Here is a 23,009-nt window from a genome sequence, read left to right as displayed (position 1 = left end):
ATGTTACCCTACTTCCTTTTAGGAGGAAAAGAGCGAAACTACTTCAGTGAATACAGGTATTTTCTTCTTCCTCTTATAGCACAGTTGATCATTTTTATTAACACGACAGATGGAATCCATGTTACAATTTGAACTCTGGGAGGTTAAAGCCTCCCAAGTGTGTCTTTAGTTATGTTTCTTCTTACTGCCAGTCATCTGCTGAGTCAAGAAAATAAAAATACAGGTTCCTTACTGTTGGGATCAAAGCCATTCTAGCATGCAGAAGCCAAAGAAGGCCAAAATGCAAGCCTGCTTTTCAGCTTCTGCTGTTACCTTTTTGTAATAAAGCCTAATTGCCTGTCTCTGCTGTGCGTGTGTGTGTGCGTGGCTTCCACATGCATGTGTGTGTGTGTGTGTGTGTGTGTGTGTGTGTGTGTGTGTATGTGTGTGTGTGTGTGTGAGAGTGTGTGTCTGTGTGTGCGTGCACGTGTGTGTGTATGTGTAAACCTGTGTGTATGTGTGTAAACCTGTGTGTTTGTCTCCATGCACGTGCATTTGCCCTGCACATGTATATGTGCTGTGCATGCTTCAGGCCAGTTCATCGTCGAAAGAGGCCAAAAGTGAAGAAGCCTTCCTCCAAATCGCTGTGAGTTTGTCATAACCCATCTGTTCCTTTGAAGTCAGCCAAGCTTTACTCCTATCTCCATCCAGATTTTTTTTCAGCTTGGTTAGATGACCCAGCAGCATGTGCCCCTCTCTCCTCTTTACTGTAATTCTGTACCCCTATACTTACAGTAACTCTCATATACCTGCATTGCACCATCTATTTCATTTACTTACTCAAATAAAATAAAGCAATGCAGATGTGACATTGTCTTATTATGTTGTTCTCAGTCCTGTTATTGTCATTTGTTACTTTTCCTAGCAGTGTTGTTAGGACCAGATCACAACTGGAGCCATGGTTTCCAGTGAATCCCACAGGTGGCACATTTAATTCACAGTCTTTGTTTTCCCTGCACAGAGGGCAGATTTGGGAAGGGTGGGTTGGTTAACCACCTACATCCCACAACCCACCACATTGGCCTCTTCCAGCGAAGGAAAGAAAAGGGGGAGTGCAGGCATACCTGAGGACCTTGACTACACTTTGATGGACCATAACCTGAGATACTACTTTACTCTTATCTGGGTTTTCAATTTTGAGAGAGCTGCTCTTCATTACTCTCACCCAGGCAGAGGAGATGCTGAGACTGAGAGGAAGTTTAAAGACTCTCAGATTGTCCATTCTACCTTTGCACACATTTTATTCTCATTTACATCTTCTGTTATGCCCCAGCTGTCCTGGACCATTAACATTCACAGGATGATGTGAATCAAGTGGGATAGTTTGATGTCCACAAGCCATTCTGTCTAACAGTACTGCTTGTACATAATATATATCAGCTTTATTCAGCTTACGTTCATGACTTATGGGATTGGGTGGAAATATGATGAGTTACATGTCAACTCTGCTGCTACTCAATATTGTCATAGCCTCATGATGTCTATGTGCACATGCTGACTAAATCATTAGCCCTTGGAGTAATAAGACATACATTATGATTTTTTTCCTGCATCAATGTGTCTGCACATGGAAGTGGTATGGACTTTTAAACTCTTTGCCATAATCTTTTGTATTATATGCTGGTGAATGTCTTTTATTAGGCATCATCTTCCTCAAAGCTGTGAGATGTGAAGTGACTACCCATTGCCTGCCTTGATTGAACCCCATCCAGTGTCAGCCACACTTTGAACAGGCCTGCAGTAACCACTATTTCACAATGATAGAATCCAAACCTCCAGAATATTTGACCACTGGCAGAATGCGTCATCAGTAAATACCGTTTTACTCCTTTTGTATTGTCATTATCATCACTGTAGAATTATCTATATAGTTTGTTCAGCTTGCTATACATGGTGCTACAGGATAACAACACAGAAGTAAAACCTTGCTGTACAGAACAGTATGTATTTGAATGTATGTTGTGCAATTAATATAAATGTTTACAATATTTTTTATAATACTGAAGAGGCAGACCTTGTATGATATGGCTTGAACTTGTAGGGAAAAATGCAGCTTGAGAAATGTCATTGCCCGCAACTATGTATGTTTGTCTTTATTTACATGGAAAAAGCACTTAAAGGGTTCACTGTGAAGAGATACGCTTGTACGTTTAATGAATATAAAGTTTACTCTGTGCCACTGCCAGAGGAACAACACTACAGTGTATTACTTATTGATGTGAATTTTAGCAAGTTGCCTTCGTTAGCTTGTTTGATTTTTTTCTTAGCAAATATGTCCATAGACCTGAGCGCTGATAGTAATTGTGAATAAAGTGTTGTTTGACCATAACACATGAGCCAACTTTTATTCTGAAATTGCATGGTGGTTTTTGTTCCTGTCCAGCAGGTGTCTCTGTCTACTTGTCCACAGGGGCTAACAACACAAGGGTAACGTGGTAGGTTACAGGTATATCTCAGTACAATTACAACTGTGAAGATAGCTAATTGTGTGATTATAAAAGAGGTAATGTACTAAGCTCTCTGACTGGCTGAGTTGATAAAGAATACGTTGTAAAGTGAGAATATCAAATGCCTGATATGAAATTCAAATATGAATCCGATAATCAAAAAGCGTCTCTACTGTTGTGTCACTTAGCAACCGCAGTGTTGTGGACCTTTCAAGATATAGTTTTAGCAGAGGGCTAACATCTGACTTAGGTTTGCTAATGAATAGCATCTTAATCTTAATAGCAATGACTCAATAACCAATAAGCAATAGTATGTAAGCCTCTTTGTTACAAACTATTAAAACAATGAATGCAGTCATTCAAATTCACTGAAAGATTAGTTGGCAGACAGTTGTATGACCGTTAGTGTTACACAAAGCATGATGGGAAAGCTCTAGTCACATAGTTAGAATTTCAAATTACTTATTACTCTGCTTTGTTCAGCAAACTAAGCCACTAACGTGTTTTGCTTATGGTTTGGCTTCTACTCTTTCCAGCCAGCCTTTATGTATTTAGCCTCCTGGATGAAAATGAACTTTTTTTGTTTAATGTTTGATGCCGAGTTGTTTAAACATTGTATAACATGTTTGTAAAATTCGCTGAATAAAATAAATAAAGAAATGAAACTCTTTCTAGCCAGCTAGTCAAAGGGATAGTGTAGGGGAAGTGGTGGTGGGGGGAGCAGACCATGCAGGCAGACTGGGTGACCCCCATCCCAACCTATGACTCACGTGCAGAGGCGGGGACTGCATATGAGATTCCCAACCGGAGAGGAACCGTCCCGTATTCACTCTTCGAACCGCTCTGTGCGCTCAGAAATTTACCTTCATCCCGATACCAGTTAAACGTCGTTTTTCCTTTGTTGACGCCTTGTTTACAATGTGAAAAAAATGGCGGCAACAAGGTAAGTTAACTCAAAATTTAATTTTACAGTGATACAAACTTGACTGGAGAAAGTTACGAAGCTCAAGCTTGGTTGCCTCGCTATCACCCCGCCGCTTACAGCTTTCTGAGGGCAGCCAGCAGGCAGTGAACAAACCACGCCACTCAATGGATAGCTAATTACATTGTTTCAATACTTTACAGTGCTTGTAGGTGGTTTTAAAGCTTATATATTTGCTTAACGTTTGTGAAAATGAAGTATCTTACGCGAAAATTCAGTAGCGTTAATGTGAATAAACTAGCTATGTTGAAATGATTAATTCAACTTTAAAACTAAAGTTAAAATGATATTTTCTAACATTGGACAGTTCTGGCTGCCCGGATGTAGCTACAGTCATAAACTGTTTAACTAACGTTAATTTGTAGCTTGCTAGCACGTAGCTTGGGAACCTACAACAGAAGTTTGACACTTATGTTTTGCAACCATTTGGTATTTGTAGTAGAGTTAAATTAGCTGTTGCTGTGGGGGAGGTCTAGCCTACTTTCTACGTTAATCTATCATCAACCAGACCCATCTTTAAATGTTTCCTAATAAGTCTTTGCTGTGGTTAAGAGGCCAATAACCCAAACGGAAGGCAAGTGTTCCACAGACCATTTGTTGCTCACATTTTTACTGGTGAAATAAGGGTAACTGGGGCTCTAAGTTTTAGCTACTGGTTTGATCTCCACATGTTGAATTTCTTCAGCATCTGCTTTGACTGCATTAACACTTTGTTTTGCTTTCATCGGTTTCTTGAGGCAGATGGTTTGCTTTAGTCCTCCCAGACTATTTAAAAACTACTGAGATGAAAAGGATAACTTTGTTTCCTTTCACATTTTCCTGTAACTGCTTTTTAGTCCTATGGCTTTATATACAGTAAACTTTTAATGGCTAAAGCTGATGTTTTGAGGGTCTTTGATGTCCTAATATTCCTCCTCGTGTGCCTTGGCCGCTATTTTACAACCAAGCTGCAGACAGATGTAAGTGATATATTCTGAAGTGATAAGTTTGGCATGCCATGCCAACCTGACTCCCTGGGTGCAGCCGTTTCACCACCCCCTGCCAGCTGGTGCTTATCTGATGACAGTGTGGTGTTGGTTTATGCAGATGTGTTAACTTCTCTATCTGTCCAGAGCTACATCTTTATCTGCCCAGCACTACATTGCAGATAAGGCAGAATGGCAGGACAAGACAATGGTCTATTTGGTGTTACTCCCTCTTAAAACATGTCTTCCATTAATTTGAGCTTGTCACCATGAGGGGCAGACATTACAATGGGTTGTTATCTCACTGTTTGCCTTACTAGCTCACACCAGTTGACAGACACAAGGGAACAAACCATGCAACCCCTTACAAGATTAATTAAATTGGTTCTTGGACAACAACCAGTCAGGATGTCCATCTTACAGAGGATTTCGCATTGGACAAGTTTCTTTTCCAGTTGAAATTAAGTGATTTGGTAGCTTGTACTCCAGTAACAGTGGCTTGTTAGGGTTAGGGTTTGAGTTGTGACATGTTAATAATATGACTGTGGATGTTTCTTTGTTTTATACGTAAAGCTTCAAATCATATTTTCCAGCTTCCTAACCCTTCTTTCCTGTTTTCTGGATTACAGTCCTGGTTACATCCCTGTGGATCAGTGTTCTTAACGCTCCACACCCACTTTTCATCTGACTTTGATTCTCTGTGGCCTGCCACAATGACACTGTAATGAGGTTAAAGTGATTTGCCAAAACACGTTTATCTGTACCTGTACAGATATAGCAGATATTGTAGCAAACATGTCCCATTACTCAATGCAGTAACATTGAAGACTGCCAACACTAAAATATTCTGCTGGAACCGGTGGTGAGGTAGGCCCTTTTATCTCCCATCTCATGAAGAATCAGTTTGTTGCAGTTGGGGGTGAACATTTTGGCATCTACATGGAATGAATTCACCATTGGGCAATGGAAAATGGCTTGTTGGAAAGCAGCATGGGAAAGGCTAGCCTGGCTGAACGTGGCTCAACGACCTTGTGAGATCCAGTCTAATCCAGTGCCAATGGAGAGGGGAAACTGTCTCTGGTTCTGGATTAGGGCAGCTGTTGAAGGAGGTCACCCCAGACCTCCTATACATGTCCCATGCTCCTCCCCACCCCGCCTCTGATTGGCTGGGCTCCCCTGTGTGGAGGCACCACAGAGTTCTTGTTGAATGAAGTCTGCCTGTTGATCTGACAATAGTCTGCATTGTTCTGTTTCATCACAGGCTTCAGAATAGGGTGCATTTCATAGGCTTTGTAATGCATATGACCGGGAGTCATCACAGGACATTCTTGTCAACTAGGTAACTATTTTTTTCTGTTGCCAGAGAGTCCACAGATTTATGTCTAACAAGAAACTGTTTGCAACTGAAGCAAAATTAATAATTCTATGATTTCACAATGAATTCATTGTGTTTATGAGGTTGTCTTTCACAAGCAAGCAGTCAACATATTCCTTTGTATTCCTTCTTGAAGACAGACTATAGGCTGGCATAGTGCAGAATCCAAAGTCCACTTGTTTTTTTGTTTTGTTTTGTTTTTTACCATGCCACGGTTTTAAAATAGAAAGCCATGTCCAAAAAGTGGCACACGTTTGTGTAGGCCTAGCATGTAGCAAACAGACCAAACTGGACCATCTGGTTCTTGCAGTTTTTGCAGTGTGCAGTCACTTGAGTGACTCAGAACTACCAGTCATGCTGCTCTTTGTCTATACTATACAACATGAAAGAGTATATTTGTTTTATTCTTCATTGAGTGATGATGACATTTTCTTGCTGTAGGGTTACTGTAGGAGCATTAAATCTGCAGGTGAAACAAAAACGCACCGCAAAACACTCATATACTCGAATCATTAACGTGACTGTTGTTCATCTCCAAATGGAAGTGACTGTCTGCCTGCACTGTGAAGAACACTCTTTAGATGAAGACGTTTTTTTATTAACTTTGATAAAATGATCTGTCATGTTTTTCCACACTCTCCAGCAAAATGTTTTTTCTTCTCCTAGTGTGGTGTGTGTCTCTCTCCAACGCATATTTAAGGATGTTTGACTCTCTGTGGTACAGTATGTACATGAAGAATAACACAGATGTTTGTACAGAGGATCCTGTTCTTCCCAGCCGACCGCGTTGAACTGAAAGCACAGCGGGCGCATAGTTAGAAAAATTCCGAGGTGCACAACCACTCGCCGGGAACACCGTGGCTATTTTAAACCTATATTTACTGCAGCAGCAAGAGAAAAAACTACAGTATGACAGGGATGCAACACATTTTACTTTTCTATCTGTCACACCAGGGGACTGTACAGTAGGGATTGACCAATATGGATTTTTTTAGTGTCGATAGTATATATATTTTTCATCAGCCTTAGCCGATGACCGACACGGGATTGCGATTTTCTTAGGCCAATATTTGGAGCCGATACTGCTTTTGCTCCCTCAATTTACATCATAAAAATGTAAACTCTGCCACACTGGATTTGTTTTCGGAATCTGCTCTGCTTTTTCTTTTAAAATACTAAACAAAAACACAGGTGAGTGTAACTTCTGCAATCGTCTTACATTCGTATCACCCAAATTATGTGTGCAATGTGCATCAAATGGATGGCTGCACTGCAAATGGTTAACTGTGCAGGGGTAAAAGGCTTTCATCAACATCTACAACACAGCCTTGATGATGCATTGCTTGCTGGCAGATATAATCAGACCACAAAATGTCCTTTGTCAAAACATTTAAATAATTTGTAATTTAAGACAGGGCAATGGGGGGGCCGCGCATGGTCTCCATGTGAACTGCAGCGTCTCCAGCAACACAGAGCTGCCTGTCGATGGCTGTCTGTAAATAATGCTGGAAAAAACTATCGGCGAACACAGCAGCCACATATCGGCCGATACAAGTAAAGGCAAATATCGGCACGATATATCGGCCGGCCGATGAAGCCGATCTATCACTACCGTACAGTATCCCTACTGCTTTTTCAAAATAATACTGGTCACACCAAGTGTAAAAAGCGTGTTATCGTCTAGCGGTTTTGGAGGTAAATCAGGTGAGAGGATGAGCTCTGTTCATCTTTATCCTCACATGCTTGCCTTCTTCTTTCTGCAAGTCCTGTGGATGCCCGGCTGTTTAGTCTTAAAGTGCTTTAGCTCTCTTCCCTTCCTTGGCAACCTGCAGCTCTGGTATCTGGGTTGGCTCACGGCCGGCTCTATCATGCCTTACGTGTCTTGCCGTGAAAGACGACTCCTGAACTTGTGTCTCAGCACACGAGGAGTGAAAAAAATGGACACTGACAACTGCTGCTGAAGGAGGGGGGGAGGGGCGAAGTAGATAGAGAAGGTCTGAATCTTTTTTTTTAGGCCATGTCCCCATTAATGTGGTTCAATTTGAAAACGCTGTTTATTTGTCCAAATTAAATGTTTTCTGAAATGCAAGCATTTCTGTCCACCCTCTCTGTGACCATTTATTTTATTTCAGCGTATCCAATCACACAGTCTGTGTCAACATTGACAAATCTGCATAACATTTAAGTCCTGTATAAGTCATACATTTAATTCTAAGGTCTCATTGATCAAGTCAAGTTCTTGCCCATTGATTTTTCCCTTTTGATCATCTTAATTCTTCAGTGAATGTACAGAAGATGGATAAACCCAGTGTAAATTTTGATACGGGGCAAAAAAGTAAACAAGACAGGCAGTATGCAGCCCTGTGGATCTGGTTTGCAACAAACATCACTGTTAAAGTCACAGAACAAGATACATCATCCTAACCCCCGGCATTAACTTTTTGAGGATTTGTGTGGGGATGAATGCCAGCTGGCCTCTCAGAAGTCCATTGTTCTATAACTGACTTAGCAGTCTTTATGCAGGTTTGTTTGTTGTTACATTAAATGCAACACGCACACACACACACACACACACATGCACAGACACAGGGACCAGTTGTGCCATGAGATCTACTGACCTCTAACTCTGGTGACACGGCAGGAACGGAAGGTGTTAAACAAAAGGTCCAAAGAATGTGTATATGACAGGTGTAGGCTTTTTTCTGACACGTGCACTCTCCCCATGGTTGTTCTGGATGCCTGGCCTGAGTGTATAAGCCTAACGCATCCTGCACAGTGACGACCCACATAACACCTTCTCCCAGCTCTGTTTCCAATTTTCAAAAAACATTCACTAGCCATTTGGCAAGTGGACAAAAAAAGTTAATTTTGCACCCTGATCCTGACTCAAGTTTTTAAGGAGAGAAGTGAAGTGGAAAGTAAACCCATATAGTCCTACGTTATTTTAAGTGTGTCTCTCAGATTGTTTCAGTGCAGTCATGTCTTGCGCTGCTGCTGAGGGGGTTGCACACGTTAAAACTGCTGCCATCTTCACTCCAGTAAATGGGACGGTGGCCACAGCACTCAACATACCAGATTTACAATTACTCTCATCGTTAGTCACAGCTACTGGAACTGCTGCCAAGCACTCAGTAGTCGGTCTGTGTCCCTGCTTTGTTTTACAGTATTTAGATAAGCAGGTTGCCTAGCAGCCATTCTGAATAGACTTTGTACTTAAAAATATCAAACAGAAGTCTGCTTATGGCAGATCACTCCTTGTATTTTATTGAGGGACATGCCTCTGCTTGCCCCGAGAGTGCACATTTTTTTGTTGCTAAATGTTTTAGTTTTTGAACCTGTGCAGCTAGGTGAGTTTCAATTCCTTCCTCTTCTCTAAGCGAATCTCTTGTTTTAAGGCCCGTAACTGAGGAGAAAGGAGCTTTTATGTTTCTAAATAGGAAACGGCAGGGCTGTAAATATACTGGCCAGGGTGGACCTTGGCACTTGTTGCTGTTCCTGATGAACAGAGTGCTAAGGTTTCCTAGATGAATGGCAGGCCCTGTGTGAGAACCCAGTCTGCCTTGGTCCACAAGGGACGGTCACAAGCAACAGCTCAGAATAGTCTGTTGTTATGAAAGGTTAGAGGTTGCCTTACAAAAGTCCAGATTGGTGAGTGGACGCTTAGCTGGTTCGCCCATTTAGTCTATTATCGCACCTTAACAAGTTTATGGATAAATGAATTCAGTACACCCATTTGGCTCAGTTTCTGAAGGTGTCCTATACATCCATCAGAAATGCAACGACAGCTAAGTTTCCATTTACTTGTCAATCGAATTATCTAGCCCTTTGAGATCTCCTTGTGAAATGTAAAGGGCATTATAAATAAAATTTATTATTATTATTATTATTATTATCTGAAGTTCGGTAAAAAACTAAAGCTGGTGAAGGCGTGTTTCCATCCAATGGCTTTAAAGCGAATAACAACTTGTGCGTAATGACGTCACATGCTGTTTTGCAATCAAATTGGTATATCGAATTGATTTTAGACATTTTAAGATTTTTCCATTCATTTTTGCACTGAATTGCACAATATTCAAGCAAACTTTTGTAAACAAAGTTTTTCTGGACAAAATAGATTGAGTCGTCTACCAAATGATCAATAATGCACAAGTTGTAGTGCTTATGAGCCAGCTGATAGCGACATATCAAACTATAATAAGAAAACAACGATGCTATCAACACAACTTGCCTTTTATTTTCCCTTCCGGCACCACTGTGAGACAACTCTTTTTTGAGACATGTCTGGCTGTTTGAGTGCCTTCCATTTACTCTGGAGAACGTCCCACCGCTTGTCTTAACCTTTTGTTGGCCATTTCCTTTGCATGTTCCTGATAAATTAAATTCAAAAAGTCTCTTGTATCCTCATTCGTCCACTTCCATCTGTCTTTGTTGACACCTGCCATGTGTGCAAACAGAGCAGAAATACTGGACGGAAATTAACTAAAACTTTGTTTTGTGGCGGGTTGCAACCATAAAAGGACCTAAAACTTAAACGCAATTTATTATTTTTTTCCGCAAATGGCATCAGCGTTTATTGCTAAACCGTATATTGATCTAGAAAAAATCAGATGAGACCTAACGCATTTCCTTTGAGTCGATATTGATGAAATTTCATCAAATTGTATTGTTCCCATAAGGAATTTGTTATTAAATATCACTTAATTTGGATAAAAACAAATGGATGGAAACATAGCTCAAGGCACTGAAGCATGACGCTGCATTTCAGCCAATACTAGATTATCTGATGAAAAACTGCTACCATAGTTTGGTCAAAACTCTTTGCTACACAGAAAAAAACTATCTTTTTTTCTCTCTGTATTGTTTATCGTTTTGACAAAATCAACAACCACATTGGTATTTGAGTTTGTTTGAAATTCAAAGCTGGACAATGACACAAGGCAGCTAGTTGCCCTATTTCTAGTGAATGTATTGTCCAGTCCTCTATGTTTATCGCTTCTGGGAAAAGTGCCATTTACACTTTGGCGTTGGCTTAGAACAATGGAGCAGATTCCATGAGCTATATTCTGTTGTTTCCCTCACTATGGGAAACCGCTCTGTTCTAGTTATTTTTGGAGCTGACTGTAAATTGTAGATGATAGATGGAGTAATTCTTCTTCAGAAGGAGACCTTTGGCACATTGGGACTAGGAGTAACAAGATGGTTGAGAAGGTGTGTTTGGGTGCACGTATTTGTATGTGTGCCTGTGTCAGTTTTGTCCTCTTGGTCTCAGTGGCAGGCTCTGTTTGCCGAGATTTGTTTTGTACAGTTTGACAAGCTTTGTTTTTAGTCAATTTGTAATGGTACCATAGGCTGAAGCGTCTCCTTGACCCAAATGGTAGACAAAGATCCTGTTCGCCACAAGAGAGCAGAGAGTGTGTTATTACACGCAAGAGTAAAAAGGACATTGTATTTCATAGTTAGATTTCCAAATCTTTTTAAAAGCTGTGGCGAGTTTTTGAGACTGAATTGTCACCAGGAAAATGAAACCCCACTGTTGCAATCAAACAATGTATTTTAGCTGAAAAATCCTACTCTTCAACTCTCTATTGGCATTTTTCCATTAATGCTACCTGCTCGCCTTGGCCACGGTGAACAGTCTTCCTTGTCCCATTGCAGATTAGTCCCGCCATGGCTGGTTATCATAGCAGGAAACACATTTAGCTTCAAAAGAAGCTGGTAGCAAAAAAACATGGCTAAACTATTTAAACACGGTGGGTTTGTTCAGGACCCCCCCTCGACCAATCAGTAGTCTGCAAGTTTTCACATCACCTTTTGGTATCGCCTCAACTCGCATGGAACCTAGACTGAGGTGGTACCAGGTACCAGGGACTCTGTTTTTGTAAAGGCAAACCAACAAAGGCGAATAGAGGCGAGTCAAGTAGGTACCATGTAGTGGACAAACACCATATGTTCCTGTATTAACTGAAGTGCAATCAAGTACTGATTTAGGACCACACAAACCCCCAACTCGGGTCTCTGGCATGCAAGTCTGCTTCAATTAGATTGACGTTCCCCAGAGGAAAATCAGGTGCTCTGTCCTAGTCAAAGGGCCATGTGTGTAATGAGTTAATTTTAGTTCAATATAAAACATTTGTGTTGAAGTTGTACTTCGCTGAGCTGGTGCAGACTGCATTCCAAACCATTTATGAACATTTGCAGTACGACGCAGACTGCATCAGTTGTTTGGAGTCCTGCACTATACTTTTATGTCTGCCTCTCGGAGAGAATCGCCTAAAGCTGAGTAGGCTGAAGTTAAATTAATAAGTACTACGGACAGTAACTTTTCACCAAAATGTATAGCAACTAGGTTGATGTCTGTCCGCTAATTAATTTTGAGACTTGTGAAAAAAATAAAAATGTGTCGACCTTTAGTCCTGGTAAATCCTGCGGAAGACAAGTCCCTTTGTATTAAGCAAACCCATGTAATGGACATCACTCATGTTGTTTGAGTGATTGTGAATCACTCCCGAATGTGATGTTCCAGGAATTTCATAACCTGAACACTGGTCTGTCTTCCTGCTTATCTGGTCGTGTCAACAGAGCCCAGCAGGCTCGCTCTCAGCTCTAACTGCTGTTTATTTACCCAGAGGGAACAGTCCTTATGCAACCACTGCATCCCGTGCTGCTAAACTCGTCAGCCATGGCCTCCACAGTTGACCCCCATCCTTGGTTTCCTGTTGCGGTGTCCGGCTTGTTACATTTTGTGCTGGTTTCCCCAATGTCATCACTGCCATGGAGTTTTGTGACTCAAAAAGAAATAAGCACAGAGAGACACACACAGCCTCAGCTTTCCCTTACTGCATTTTCATTAAGAATTGGTTTATTTGGATGCCAATACAATATAGAGAGTGATGACAAACACAGGACTGAATAATTAGGAATGCAGCATGGAGAGATCAGTTTTTCAGAGTGGGAAGGGCTCTTTTTGGAGGCCGGGAGCAGTAAAAGCATGAAGGCGCTGGTATGTGTGGGATGGTATTGACTGTTTGGCCTCTGCTTTGAATGGCCCATTATTTGCTAGGCTTCCTTCCCATGAAGTGTTGCGAATCTAATTAGTCTGTAAGTCATCTTCTGATAGTTGGGCCTCATTGTGGTAGCTCAGACTGTAATCGCTACTCTGCCATATTGAATCCAAACTCTGCAAGACAAACAAACACAGAAAAAAACATTTTTTGACACTTTCATATATACCTTTCCCACAACCCTTAATGTTGAGTCCACTAAGGTCAGAGCTGCTTGCCTGGTGTGAAGGGATGGACCAGATGGCTTCCCAGCATAAAGCATTGGAACACATGGTAAGACCGCATGTGAAAGGCTCCTATATCCTCTCCCTGCTCTTTCTATGTTTACCTGGCAGTTAAATCAACTGACGGAGAGCCTGGTGGAAGCACATAAAAGAGATGTAGATTGAGAATTAATACTTGATGAAAAGGTAGTATGTCAAAGTTCCTCAAGGCTTTGCGGTTAAAATGGAGATCAGCTGTTCTCCCAATGAGTTGTGGTCAACACGGTGACATTGTAACCCTGGCAGACCTGACTGGCACCACACTGCTCTGTTTCTATTTCTGATGCCGGGGGTGCACATAGGGTTGGTTTGGCAGGCACATAGGAATGAGTGTGGGTACATGTGCTGGACATTGTAGGAACTCTTATCCATGCAAAGCTGAATGCCCCTTCTGATCATCACAGGTAGCCTGGACAGCAGGCCGCCTGTGACAAACAACCGTGACGGAGAGAAGAAAAGCTTCTCTGTCCAGAGAAAGCTGGGAAAATATCCAAACTATGCCGGATTGTTGTGACAGGGCTTCACTCCCACTGGCACTTTTCTCTCAAAGATACTAGGCAAGGAGTTGAGTGGGGTATTGAAAAAGAGAAAATGAGTGGTCATTATGTGAGACAAGAAGGAAGTGTTGTGATTTATTGAATATTTGGAGTCCTTTCTCCGGCTCTGATCTAGACATCTACTGTGTCTGACCTGGGGAAAGGACTCTTGTTGCCCGTTTGCAGTGTTTCTGTTCCCGTATGGATTTGCTGGCACAGTTAAGGCCTGCATTAAGGAACTACATTAAAGGAGACGAAATAGAGCCCACTAAAGAGTAGCATGGCCTGGATAAATGTCACCAGCAAACTGCAGTCCTCGCTTCTTTGTCAGACACATTTATTGACCTTGATTTTATGTAGGTAGCTGCAGCATATTAGTGGTTGACCGTTATGGATTTTATTTTAATGGCCAAATGGCAATATTTAGAGAGCAGGATGGACAATGTAAAATGCAAATCTTTTTTTTTTTTGCATCTGATAAGATACAATTTAAATCAATAATAATAAATGTAACACAAAATTGATGAACTTAAATTAACATTTATTTTACTCTGTCTACATTTTCTACGTTTAGTGTGTGTTTGGTTGGCAGCTATAACTTGCAGCATAGTTTTGAAAATGCAAAGCTTGCTGCTGTGGCGCTGACTTCTGCCCACAGATAGGCCAAATTGAAACAGCCTGAGCCACGCTGATAAGGCTGCCTGCAGAAGGGTCTGCACTCAGACATTTTTTTGCTCTTGTGAGCACAGGCATCGATCAATGATCTGATTATTTGAAAATGGCATCAATAAGTCCAATTATTTGGCCGATCACGTCTGCATATACATTTTACACATTTCAATTGCAATATGCCACACACTTTGTTTGACACAAATAGTGTCCTATAATTATGCTGAAATTCAGTTCATGTTCTAATTGCGTGTAATTGGTTGTCCCTCTTATCTGTGCCTTTTGCATGTATGCCTTTCTGCAAACTGGTCGTTTTCTCCATTTCTCTCTAGGCCTCTCTTTTTCTGCTCCTCCCCCTCTTTTTTGTTGTCTGTGTGTATTGTGCTGAGTTGGCTGTTGCCTCTCTATGACTGTAGTTAAGCTTGGTGGTTTTTGCCCTAGTAGCACTCGGAGTGTATGGTTCTCTTTGGGCCTTGCTGACTCCATGCCTGGTCTCTCACTGAGTGAGTCCACCTGTCCCCTTATTAAGTAAACACTCACCATCACTCCCGCTGCTCCATTGCCTACCAAAGAGATGACATCATTGCAACACACACACAGATGGAGGCAGTGGGGGACACACACATTGATACACTCTACATATGGGCAAGTGGTCATTTTTTTTAGCCCTCTCAAGCTGTCATACAGTGTGAGTTGTTTACTGCTTGTCAAGTTGATTAGTACTCAGGCGTGAACGTGGCCCCCAGTGCGTCTTTGTATCTTGTTGGTGGATATTCTGTTGTCATTCTTTTAGCTGTCAATAATTCTTCATTCTTGTCCTTGCCTTGTTTCTTCTCTTTCAGCTCTGATTGGGTGGAGATCCTGGAGCCACGCTCCCGTGAGCGTATGTATGTGAACTTGACCACTGGTGAGTGCGGCTGGGATCCCCCCTCAGGCGTTCCTGTCCGCCAGGCAGACGGTAACCAGTGGTGGGAGCTGTTCGATCCCCACAGTGGCCGCTTCTACTACTACAACTCTACTGGCCGCCGTACAGTCTGGCATCGACCCTTGGGAGCTGATATAGTGCCCCTCTCCCAGCTCCAGGCCATGAGGCGATGCAGTGAGGCCAAGCGGGCTGGAGGGGCCGTGGACAGGCACCACCATGGGACCACAGGGAGTGTCAGCAGTGTAGGGAGCCAGGGGCGCTTCACACCTTTGCCCGAGCAGGAGGGAGACAACCCTGTCCCCAGAGCTCCACAGACCAATGATGAGGCTGCCCACCCTGAGCTGGACCCGGCAGTGGACAGCAGATTGCAAGGAGACGGAAGCAGCACCAAAAACGGCACAGACGGCAGTAAAGACCCCCAGAGGTAAGCCTGACCAAACATTCAGTAGCCTCTACAGTAAGTCTGGAAAGGGATTTATGCTTAATCATTAGTGGATCAAATTAGCAGGAAATGTGATAGTCATCTCAGCATGTGGCAATGTGAGTCGTAATGACTTTCAAATGCTTCTGCTCTAAGAACTTACAGTAATATTTTGGCTTTTCACCACTCAATCCGAAGTCAGACTGCTTTTTCTTTTCATTCTCACTTATCTGAACATTCCATATATCCCATGTTTCCATACTATCGCCTGTGAACCGTGCTCAGCCATTTCAGCAAATCGCTACCAAATGGGGAGAACGGTCCGTTATATTACGGCGTACCCCCCCCCCGCCCCCGAACAGCCCCTAACAGTAAGTCATTCAGAGACCCCATCAAGTGTTTGGCGTTGTGGCCTCGTCCAAACCACCGTCTCTTCCCTCCAAGCCGGATTCCAGACATGCCACTTCTGTTTCCCTTGGCACAGGTCAACTGAGGCCATCTTAGTGTCCTTCTGTGTGCTCACAACCACCCTGCACTGCTCTGCTCCAATGCTTCATTTCTCAAATCTAGGCTCCAAGGCATCAAAGACTGTAACACCCCGTATGGGTGAAAGCATACCCAAAAGAGGCATGTGAGAGAGTGTTGTCTGTGGTTAATGGCAAGCAGAACCGCTATTCCAGCTGCCTATAAACAAGGCGAACCCTGCTGGTTTCAGAGGCTCTGCCGTGGCAACTCTGGCTCTCCGGTTCCTCCTGGCTCTTCTTATACCTCACCTTGGCCCTTAGGAGTTCTCTCCTCTGACCCTCTGATCCTTTGGGATTACGTAAAGGTGGAGGGGGAACTAATTGGTCAGCCATGGCTGTTGAATGACACTACTGGAGGCCTTGTTGCATTTTCTGGTGTGTATGGGGAGTGTTAAAACTCCCCACAGGGTCTCACTTTGTCCCAGTGATTCAACCTCTCTTACAGCCTTTTCTGTCTCCCCTAAAACAATGACCAGCTGTGTTCCTCAGAGGAAGGCTGAAGAGTCTTTAGCCCACAGAGGCCCGATACCCTACTTGGCCATATGGCCCTTCACATGCTCACCAGCTTCCATTTTTTAGCAAGTAATTAGAAACCACTACAAAATGCACAAAGATGGTGGAATGTGACAGCTCAAAATGGATGAAAACTAAGGCTGAGAAATGCTTGTCTTCAGTTAGTGGCCTGCCATATTGATAATCTCAAGGATCAATGGGTAAGAACAACGAAGAATGTTTAAATGAAGAGTTATTAGGGTCACAGTGGTTTAAGGTTAGCTAATTGTCCTGTCCCACAAAACAGAGGAGTGTTGGGGAATTTCATGAGAATATCCTCTTCCTTTTTTTTGTTTATGCTACTTTCCGTCAAAACTTTTTTTTTTAGTTCATTAGATTAATAGGGTATTTCATCGTTCCGTCTTTGATTTGAACGTCTCAGCTATTTTAGACCTCATGTGTTTTTTTTCCTCTCTGGGAAATTTTGGCGGGGATGAAATGTTTTTAACTTATTACCTCTGAAAAACAATGCTGTTCTTTGTGACGATGGGACAATCCCAGTTCTTTCAGCACTCATTTACTTTTGTTTTAGGCTATTAATAAATATGTTCATAATGGATAGTTTCCACAAAACACACCCTGTGTGTCTCTCTAAGAACTAGTTGGTGGATGTTTCTTACTTTCCCTGGGTTTCTAAAGCTCATATCTTTGTATTTGTCTATTTTCATGCTGATACGAGCACACCTACGTGTCACTAGACACCTACTAGAGTGCCAAATCTGTTATTTATTGGCCAAGTCTTATCACGTGTTCTGGGAATGTCTGGGTACTTTGAGCCTGTGAAGCTCATCAGGGAAGTACCGTGATCTCCAGAAGGTAAACATGTCGGTCAAATGTGGTTATAGGGACAGGAAACTGAAGCAATCTGATCTCTTACCACAACGTAGGACCTAAAGGTGTTACAGATCAACTAGCTTTTAACTGTATCTGTATTGAATTTCACTAATCGTTCACTGTCGGTGTCTTGTCACCAACAACCAGACAACATCTGTTTGGGATTGCACCATAGTTGGTTTGTAGTCAGTGCGTATGCCAGTCTTCATTGTGTGTGGGCTCTTCTCCGCAGCACTGAAGTTACAGAAAGACATGCTGAGCTTGAGTGAATGTTAAAAGTCTGCTGAGGACACATGACAGCATGGTGTAAGACAACCCAGAAGTGGCCCAAGGGGGTTCTTGTCCGGGTTTCAGGCACAGCACTCTTTTGTCTTATGGGGTCTGGTACGGATAATGGACCACTAAAAGAACCAAAGGCTCCCACATAAACATAAATAAAAGTTGTCCCCCCACCCCCCAACCGAGAGCTTTCTCTGAGCAGGAAGTCTGGGTATCCTGAATGGGGAAGAACACCAGATGACCTGTATGTTCCCTCTCATTTAGCCCTGTAATGATACAGCAGTGCACCAGCATTCGGTCTTAAACCTCACTTTTCCTGATTGTTGACTGGCTTTGGGTTCCTTTTTAAAAAGATTTAGAAAGCTTACACAAAGTTGGATACATCAGTACCTAAAACCTCCACTTTGTCTAGTTTGTTCCATTGTTTATTTGTATGTGCCCATACCTAAGTTGAATTAGATTCACACAAGAGTAGATAAGATAGCTGGCTTCATGTGAGTTTGCAACCAGTTTAGTTAAAGGCATGTTGGGTAATTTGGTCTTCAGGGAAACTGAAGGACAAATGTAGAAAGCTCTCCCCAAAGGTGCACATAAACTAAAAGCCAGAACTTTAAACATTTTATTTTAATTTCTATTTTTGGGAAGTTTTTAGAGACATGTTTTTATTAATAAAGCATGCTCATGAAAGCAAAAGTATAAAAAAAGCCAAGAACAAACAAGCTTCTCCTCATGTGCTTGAGACTGTCTGGCTATGAGTCATGTAGGAGAAATCACCAGTGGGTTTATTTAGGAAACAAGGGGGCGTCTTATGGGGTAGATAAAGTTTTTAATGAGTCACACATTGTCTGCACGTTTGGTGGCCTCTCATGCTTTTCATCTCCCACCACTCTAAGGACATAGCCACAAAATCTTTACGCACACTAGAAAGACATGTTTCGTCTCTACACTTCCGGTGTAGTAAGCTGATTTTCAGCTCTTTCCCGATGATGTTTTAAGTCTGCCCATTTCTTTTTTTCCTTGGCAAAAATGATGCACTTTGAACTTGAACAAGTGGGCATGTTAAGTTCTTTGGTCTGGTTTACAGGTACAATGTCTTTATCTTGTTTCTATACACTAGGCTTTGAGTTATAATCAGAGCTTTGTGGGGGTGTCTAAATTAACTAACGTAAATTAAAAGGGTTGAAAGTAGGGCTGCAAAATATAGCGATGTTGTATCGATATCGCGATATGAGACTAGATATCGTCTTTGATTTTGGATATATCGTAATATCGCCATATGGGAATGTGTTGCCTTTACCGGGTTTTAAAGGCTGCATTACAGTTGAGGGATGTCATTTTCTGAACTTACCACACTTTTCTAGCTTTTCTATTATGTACCTTACCCACTATTCCTTAAATAATTTCTGGAGAATATTTATCAAAAAAATCTCATTGTGTAAAAAACATTTTGTTAAAGCACCAATAGTCAACTATACATACCATGTTGTTGCAATAATGATATTGAGGTATTTGGTCAAGAATATAGTGGTATTTGATTTTCTCTAGATCGCTCAGCTAGATCGCTCAGACTAAATTCACAGACTACACATGAAAGTTTCAATACAGTGTGTTTTACAATGACAACAGAACAGAGGTGATTTGAGTGTAATTACATATATTAAAGCTAACACTGCTTTCAATACACTGGTCCAATTGAATAAGACCATGCATCATACAGCTGTCCTTTGATCATATATTTCCACACTTCCGTCGTAAGACACTGTGAAAACTACAAAGAAAATAAACACATAAAATACAATGAGTCAAATATACTTCTATCAGTCACTTTAGAGTCTATTAAACACGTTTCCTTAACTAGACAGGCCCCACAATGACAGCGTCACAACAGTACAGAAAGTGCATTAAATGCAAGGAAATAACAACAAATATTAAACAAAAATGACAAGGCTGAATCACAAAAGCACAATTACCGTGTGCATCTCTTGGACCGTGCAAAATCTGTGTTTGAGCCTGTACATTTCTCCTCCGCAGCCACGTTGGCTTTCTGTATTCCTTCTTCCCACAATGGAACAGGTGTGGCCTTTGCTAAACTCTGGTCATTTAACCTTTGACTTCAACATCAAAAATGGCATTTGTGGGGCGACCTCCAGCTCACCCAGTAAGAGCGTTCGCCCCATGTAGGCTGAGTCCTGCAGCGGCCCGGGTTCAAATCCAACCTACGGCCCTTTGCTGCATGTCATCCCCCGTCTCTCTCCCCCTTTCATGTCTATCTGCTGTCACTAATAAAGGGAAAAGCCCCCAAAAAATAATCTTAAAAAAAGGCATTTGTCATACAGAACAACAAAATTTAAACAACCACAATCAGAACCAGAAATGGTTTTATTGACAAGTAAGTAGCACTTAACAAGGAATTTGCCTTGGTTATTGGTGCATTCCTAAACATATTAAACATTAGTATGAAATAATAGGCTACAGAAACAAATTACACATACATATAACTATTTAACATTAGGAAGAACATTAAAAAACGGTTGATTAAACACAAAAGCATATTGCTATGAGGCATGTGTGCCATACTAAATACAGTTCATTTTGATTATGTGAATATTACTAAATATATTGAAAAAGTACTAGGATCTATTTGTGTTTTAAAATGGTTATTGGCAATGTATTATTAAAGACTGACACAAATGTAGGATTTTACTCTTTCATGGGAGCTCAGACCCTTCGTTACCAGAAACTCAGCTCTCACTCAACTCAAGCTCTGGTATGCATGTCATGTTTCACTTTGGGAATGCGCATTTCATAATATTGTCAAGAACTAGATTACAGAACTACAGTTGTATGTCTCACTGAAGCAGTGTATTGAAACCCTGCTTTTACAGTTAACTTCACTAACTGGTGCTGTGGTACGGGAGAATATCTCCAGTGTTTTCATGAAGAACCAGTGCCACAACATATGAACTGGCCTCAGGCATGCGGCTCTGGCTGCCTCAGCTGATTTGCAGCATGCAGAGATGGTATTTTTTTAGGGTGCTTACAGGGTTTTCACATCCATTTTTAATGGGACATCAATGTTTACTACCATTTTGTCGTTTTTCTGCGCTCTTTTGTGTGCCTGATCTTATCTTTGAGACTTGAGACTGACGGGAAACATTTCTGTGTGTGTGTTCAGTTGTATCATGTAATCTGCTCTCACAAAAAAAAGAGTTGCAGATACACTTTCAATTTTCTTAGAGGCGCGTCTTTCTGGAATCCAGCTGGGTTGGCCTCAAAATGATCTTAGTGGCCGCCCTCTGGCCCAACCCAGCACCACAGTGGGGGTCGGGCTGCAGGAGCCACAGACATGCACAACTGGTAGACATCTTGGCTCGGAGGAGGGAGTTGCGTCAGTTCAGCTGTTGCCGGACAGCTGGTTCTCTGGAGGTGCCTGACAGGAACTAAGGGGCTACAATCTTTGCTTCAAGTCCAAAATCTTATTTTATTCTTGTAATTGATAGTTTTATGAAAGGTTTTTCAAAAGTACAACAAAGAAGAAAAATCAGCTTTGAATGTTACAACATTGTTACATAGAGCGAATCCTCTTTGTCTTTTCAGTTTCCTTCCTCTATGCAGATCACAGGGATCCCATTGGTTTGCACTCTGAGGTGTTTGTGCAGCAGAAGCTTGGCCTGTGCGACCCCATTTCCTTTTCCTGTCAAGCCAATGTTAATAATAACTCCTGTTTTTCAGACCTCCCTATTCCCATTGGGTATATTTTAGAGCTTCGCAAAATCCATATCCCTATTTGCCAAAGTGACTCAGCTGATGGCTTTTCCAACAACCGTTATTCCATGCAGGAAAGAAGGGCGCAACAGAAAATCTGCTGACAGCAGAGTCCCCATAGTATATTTAGTTGGTTATTGAGACGACCTGACCACAGCAATATTCAGAGCAGTGACAGAGGTGGGTGTGGGCTGTGGGTGTGAGACACCATAGCTACTGAGACTAATTGAAATTTGCTGACTGTTAAGTGGATTTGCTGACCCAGAGGCCAATCAGATTACACTATTGGTTTCCAAAGGGCCTCTAACTTTGTTTTATCTAACATTTCTCTTCTTAAAGGTCTCGCATGCTAGCTCTGGGTTCTGAATGAAGGGGTTTGTAAGTGCAAATGTAGACAAAGGATAGGTGTGTTCATATGTGCTGTGTGTGTCTTATCATGTGTGCTTAAGAAATAGTTGAAATGGGGATTATGTTTTCACAAACAGCGAGGGATTTGGAAAATCTGGAGAGTTTTTACACTCCCACTGATAATTATCATGTATCATTTAACCTCTGATAAATTGCTGTGCATAATCCCCACCTTCAGCTAACATTGAACACCTGCAGGAGGCTTCTAGCAGGCAACACGCCCTTTCTAAACAACTTTCACTATTGTTAGAGTAAAGTCGAGGCCTGTTTAGTGTTACATAAGAGTCTGTTTTGCTGTCTGGTGGTAGAAGGTGGCTCTCTCAGGTTCAGGTTGTCCCTATTATCTTTCTTGCCCCATTGCTGTCATTGACAGAGGCGTCTCCGTGACGATGGCACAGCCATGCATTGTGTATCTCCCCACACTGCCACAGAGGCCCCTGAATGAGCCCTGAGGAATGCTAGCCTTCCCGCTCATTCCCGTGCTGCACTCTCCCACGACTAATCCCCACCCCTTCTCATTTACACATGCTCACACCCTCCTCTCTTGTCTCTCGAGCTCTCTTCTGTTCTCCTTCACCCCACCCCCACCAATTGTCGCTCCACTTTAGGTCTGTTGTATTTTTTTCACCATTGTACTGTCTTTGTCTCTCTTTTGGTTCTTGGTTTGTAATCATACTTTATATGGTTGACCTGAGGTGTACTGGTATGCAACTGCCTTTCTAACTGTGCAACGGTATTAGAGGCTTTGGATAGAGATCAAAGACACTGTAAAGCCTTAACTGTTGGAGTTTTCTCCCGGCCCCCATGCAATCGCAATGATCATTGCACCAAACTCCCTGCTGACGTTCAACATGTGCCAGTGCTAGAAATGGAGAACATGCCAGACCTTTGCTGGGCCTGAGTGGGACAATAGTAGGCAGACAACAGAAACCAAGCCTGACAAAATCTCTCTCTTTCTCAACAC

General features: G+C 42.0%; 2 protein-coding genes across 7 annotated transcripts in view; both read left to right on the top strand.

The window, feature by feature from the left end:
* sulf2a (sulfatase 2a) overlaps positions 1-2,368 on the top strand; it is a 34,931-nt gene extending 32,563 nt beyond the window's left edge. For 3 of the 4 annotated variants that reach the window (XM_034868358.1, XM_034868357.1, XM_034868359.1), the window contains 3 exons: positions 23-56; positions 572-625; positions 1,001-2,368. In XM_034868358.1, coding sequence (XP_034724249.1) covers positions 23-56; positions 572-625; positions 1,001-1,031 — 119 coding nt within the window. In that variant the 3' untranslated portion in view covers positions 1,032-2,368. The remainder of the gene's footprint in view (positions 1-22; positions 57-571; positions 626-1,000) is intronic. The other variant, XM_034868360.1, reaches the window with a different exon arrangement.
* An 864-nt stretch (positions 2,369-3,232) lies between these two features.
* Positions 3,233-23,009, top strand: part of zgc:92107 (uncharacterized protein LOC492329 homolog) — a 32,960-nt gene continuing 13,183 nt past the window's right edge. The window contains exons 1-2 of one of the 3 annotated variants that reach the window (XM_034868348.1): positions 3,233-3,429; positions 15,180-15,686. In XM_034868348.1, coding sequence (XP_034724239.1) covers positions 3,416-3,429; positions 15,180-15,686 — 521 coding nt within the window. In that variant the 5' untranslated portion in view covers positions 3,233-3,415. Of the gene's footprint in view, positions 3,430-14,771; positions 15,026-15,179; positions 15,687-23,009 lie in introns of those variants that run through there. The other 2 variants (XM_034868347.1, XM_034868346.1) reach the window with 2 other exon arrangements.

This window comes from Etheostoma cragini, chromosome 4 (genome assembly GCF_013103735.1).
Source record: "Etheostoma cragini isolate CJK2018 chromosome 4, CSU_Ecrag_1.0, whole genome shotgun sequence".
Taxonomy (NCBI): Eukaryota; Metazoa; Chordata; class Actinopteri; order Perciformes; family Percidae; genus Etheostoma; species Etheostoma cragini.
Note: the sequence above shows the minus strand (reverse complement) of the source record. Positions and strands in the feature narration are given on the sequence as shown.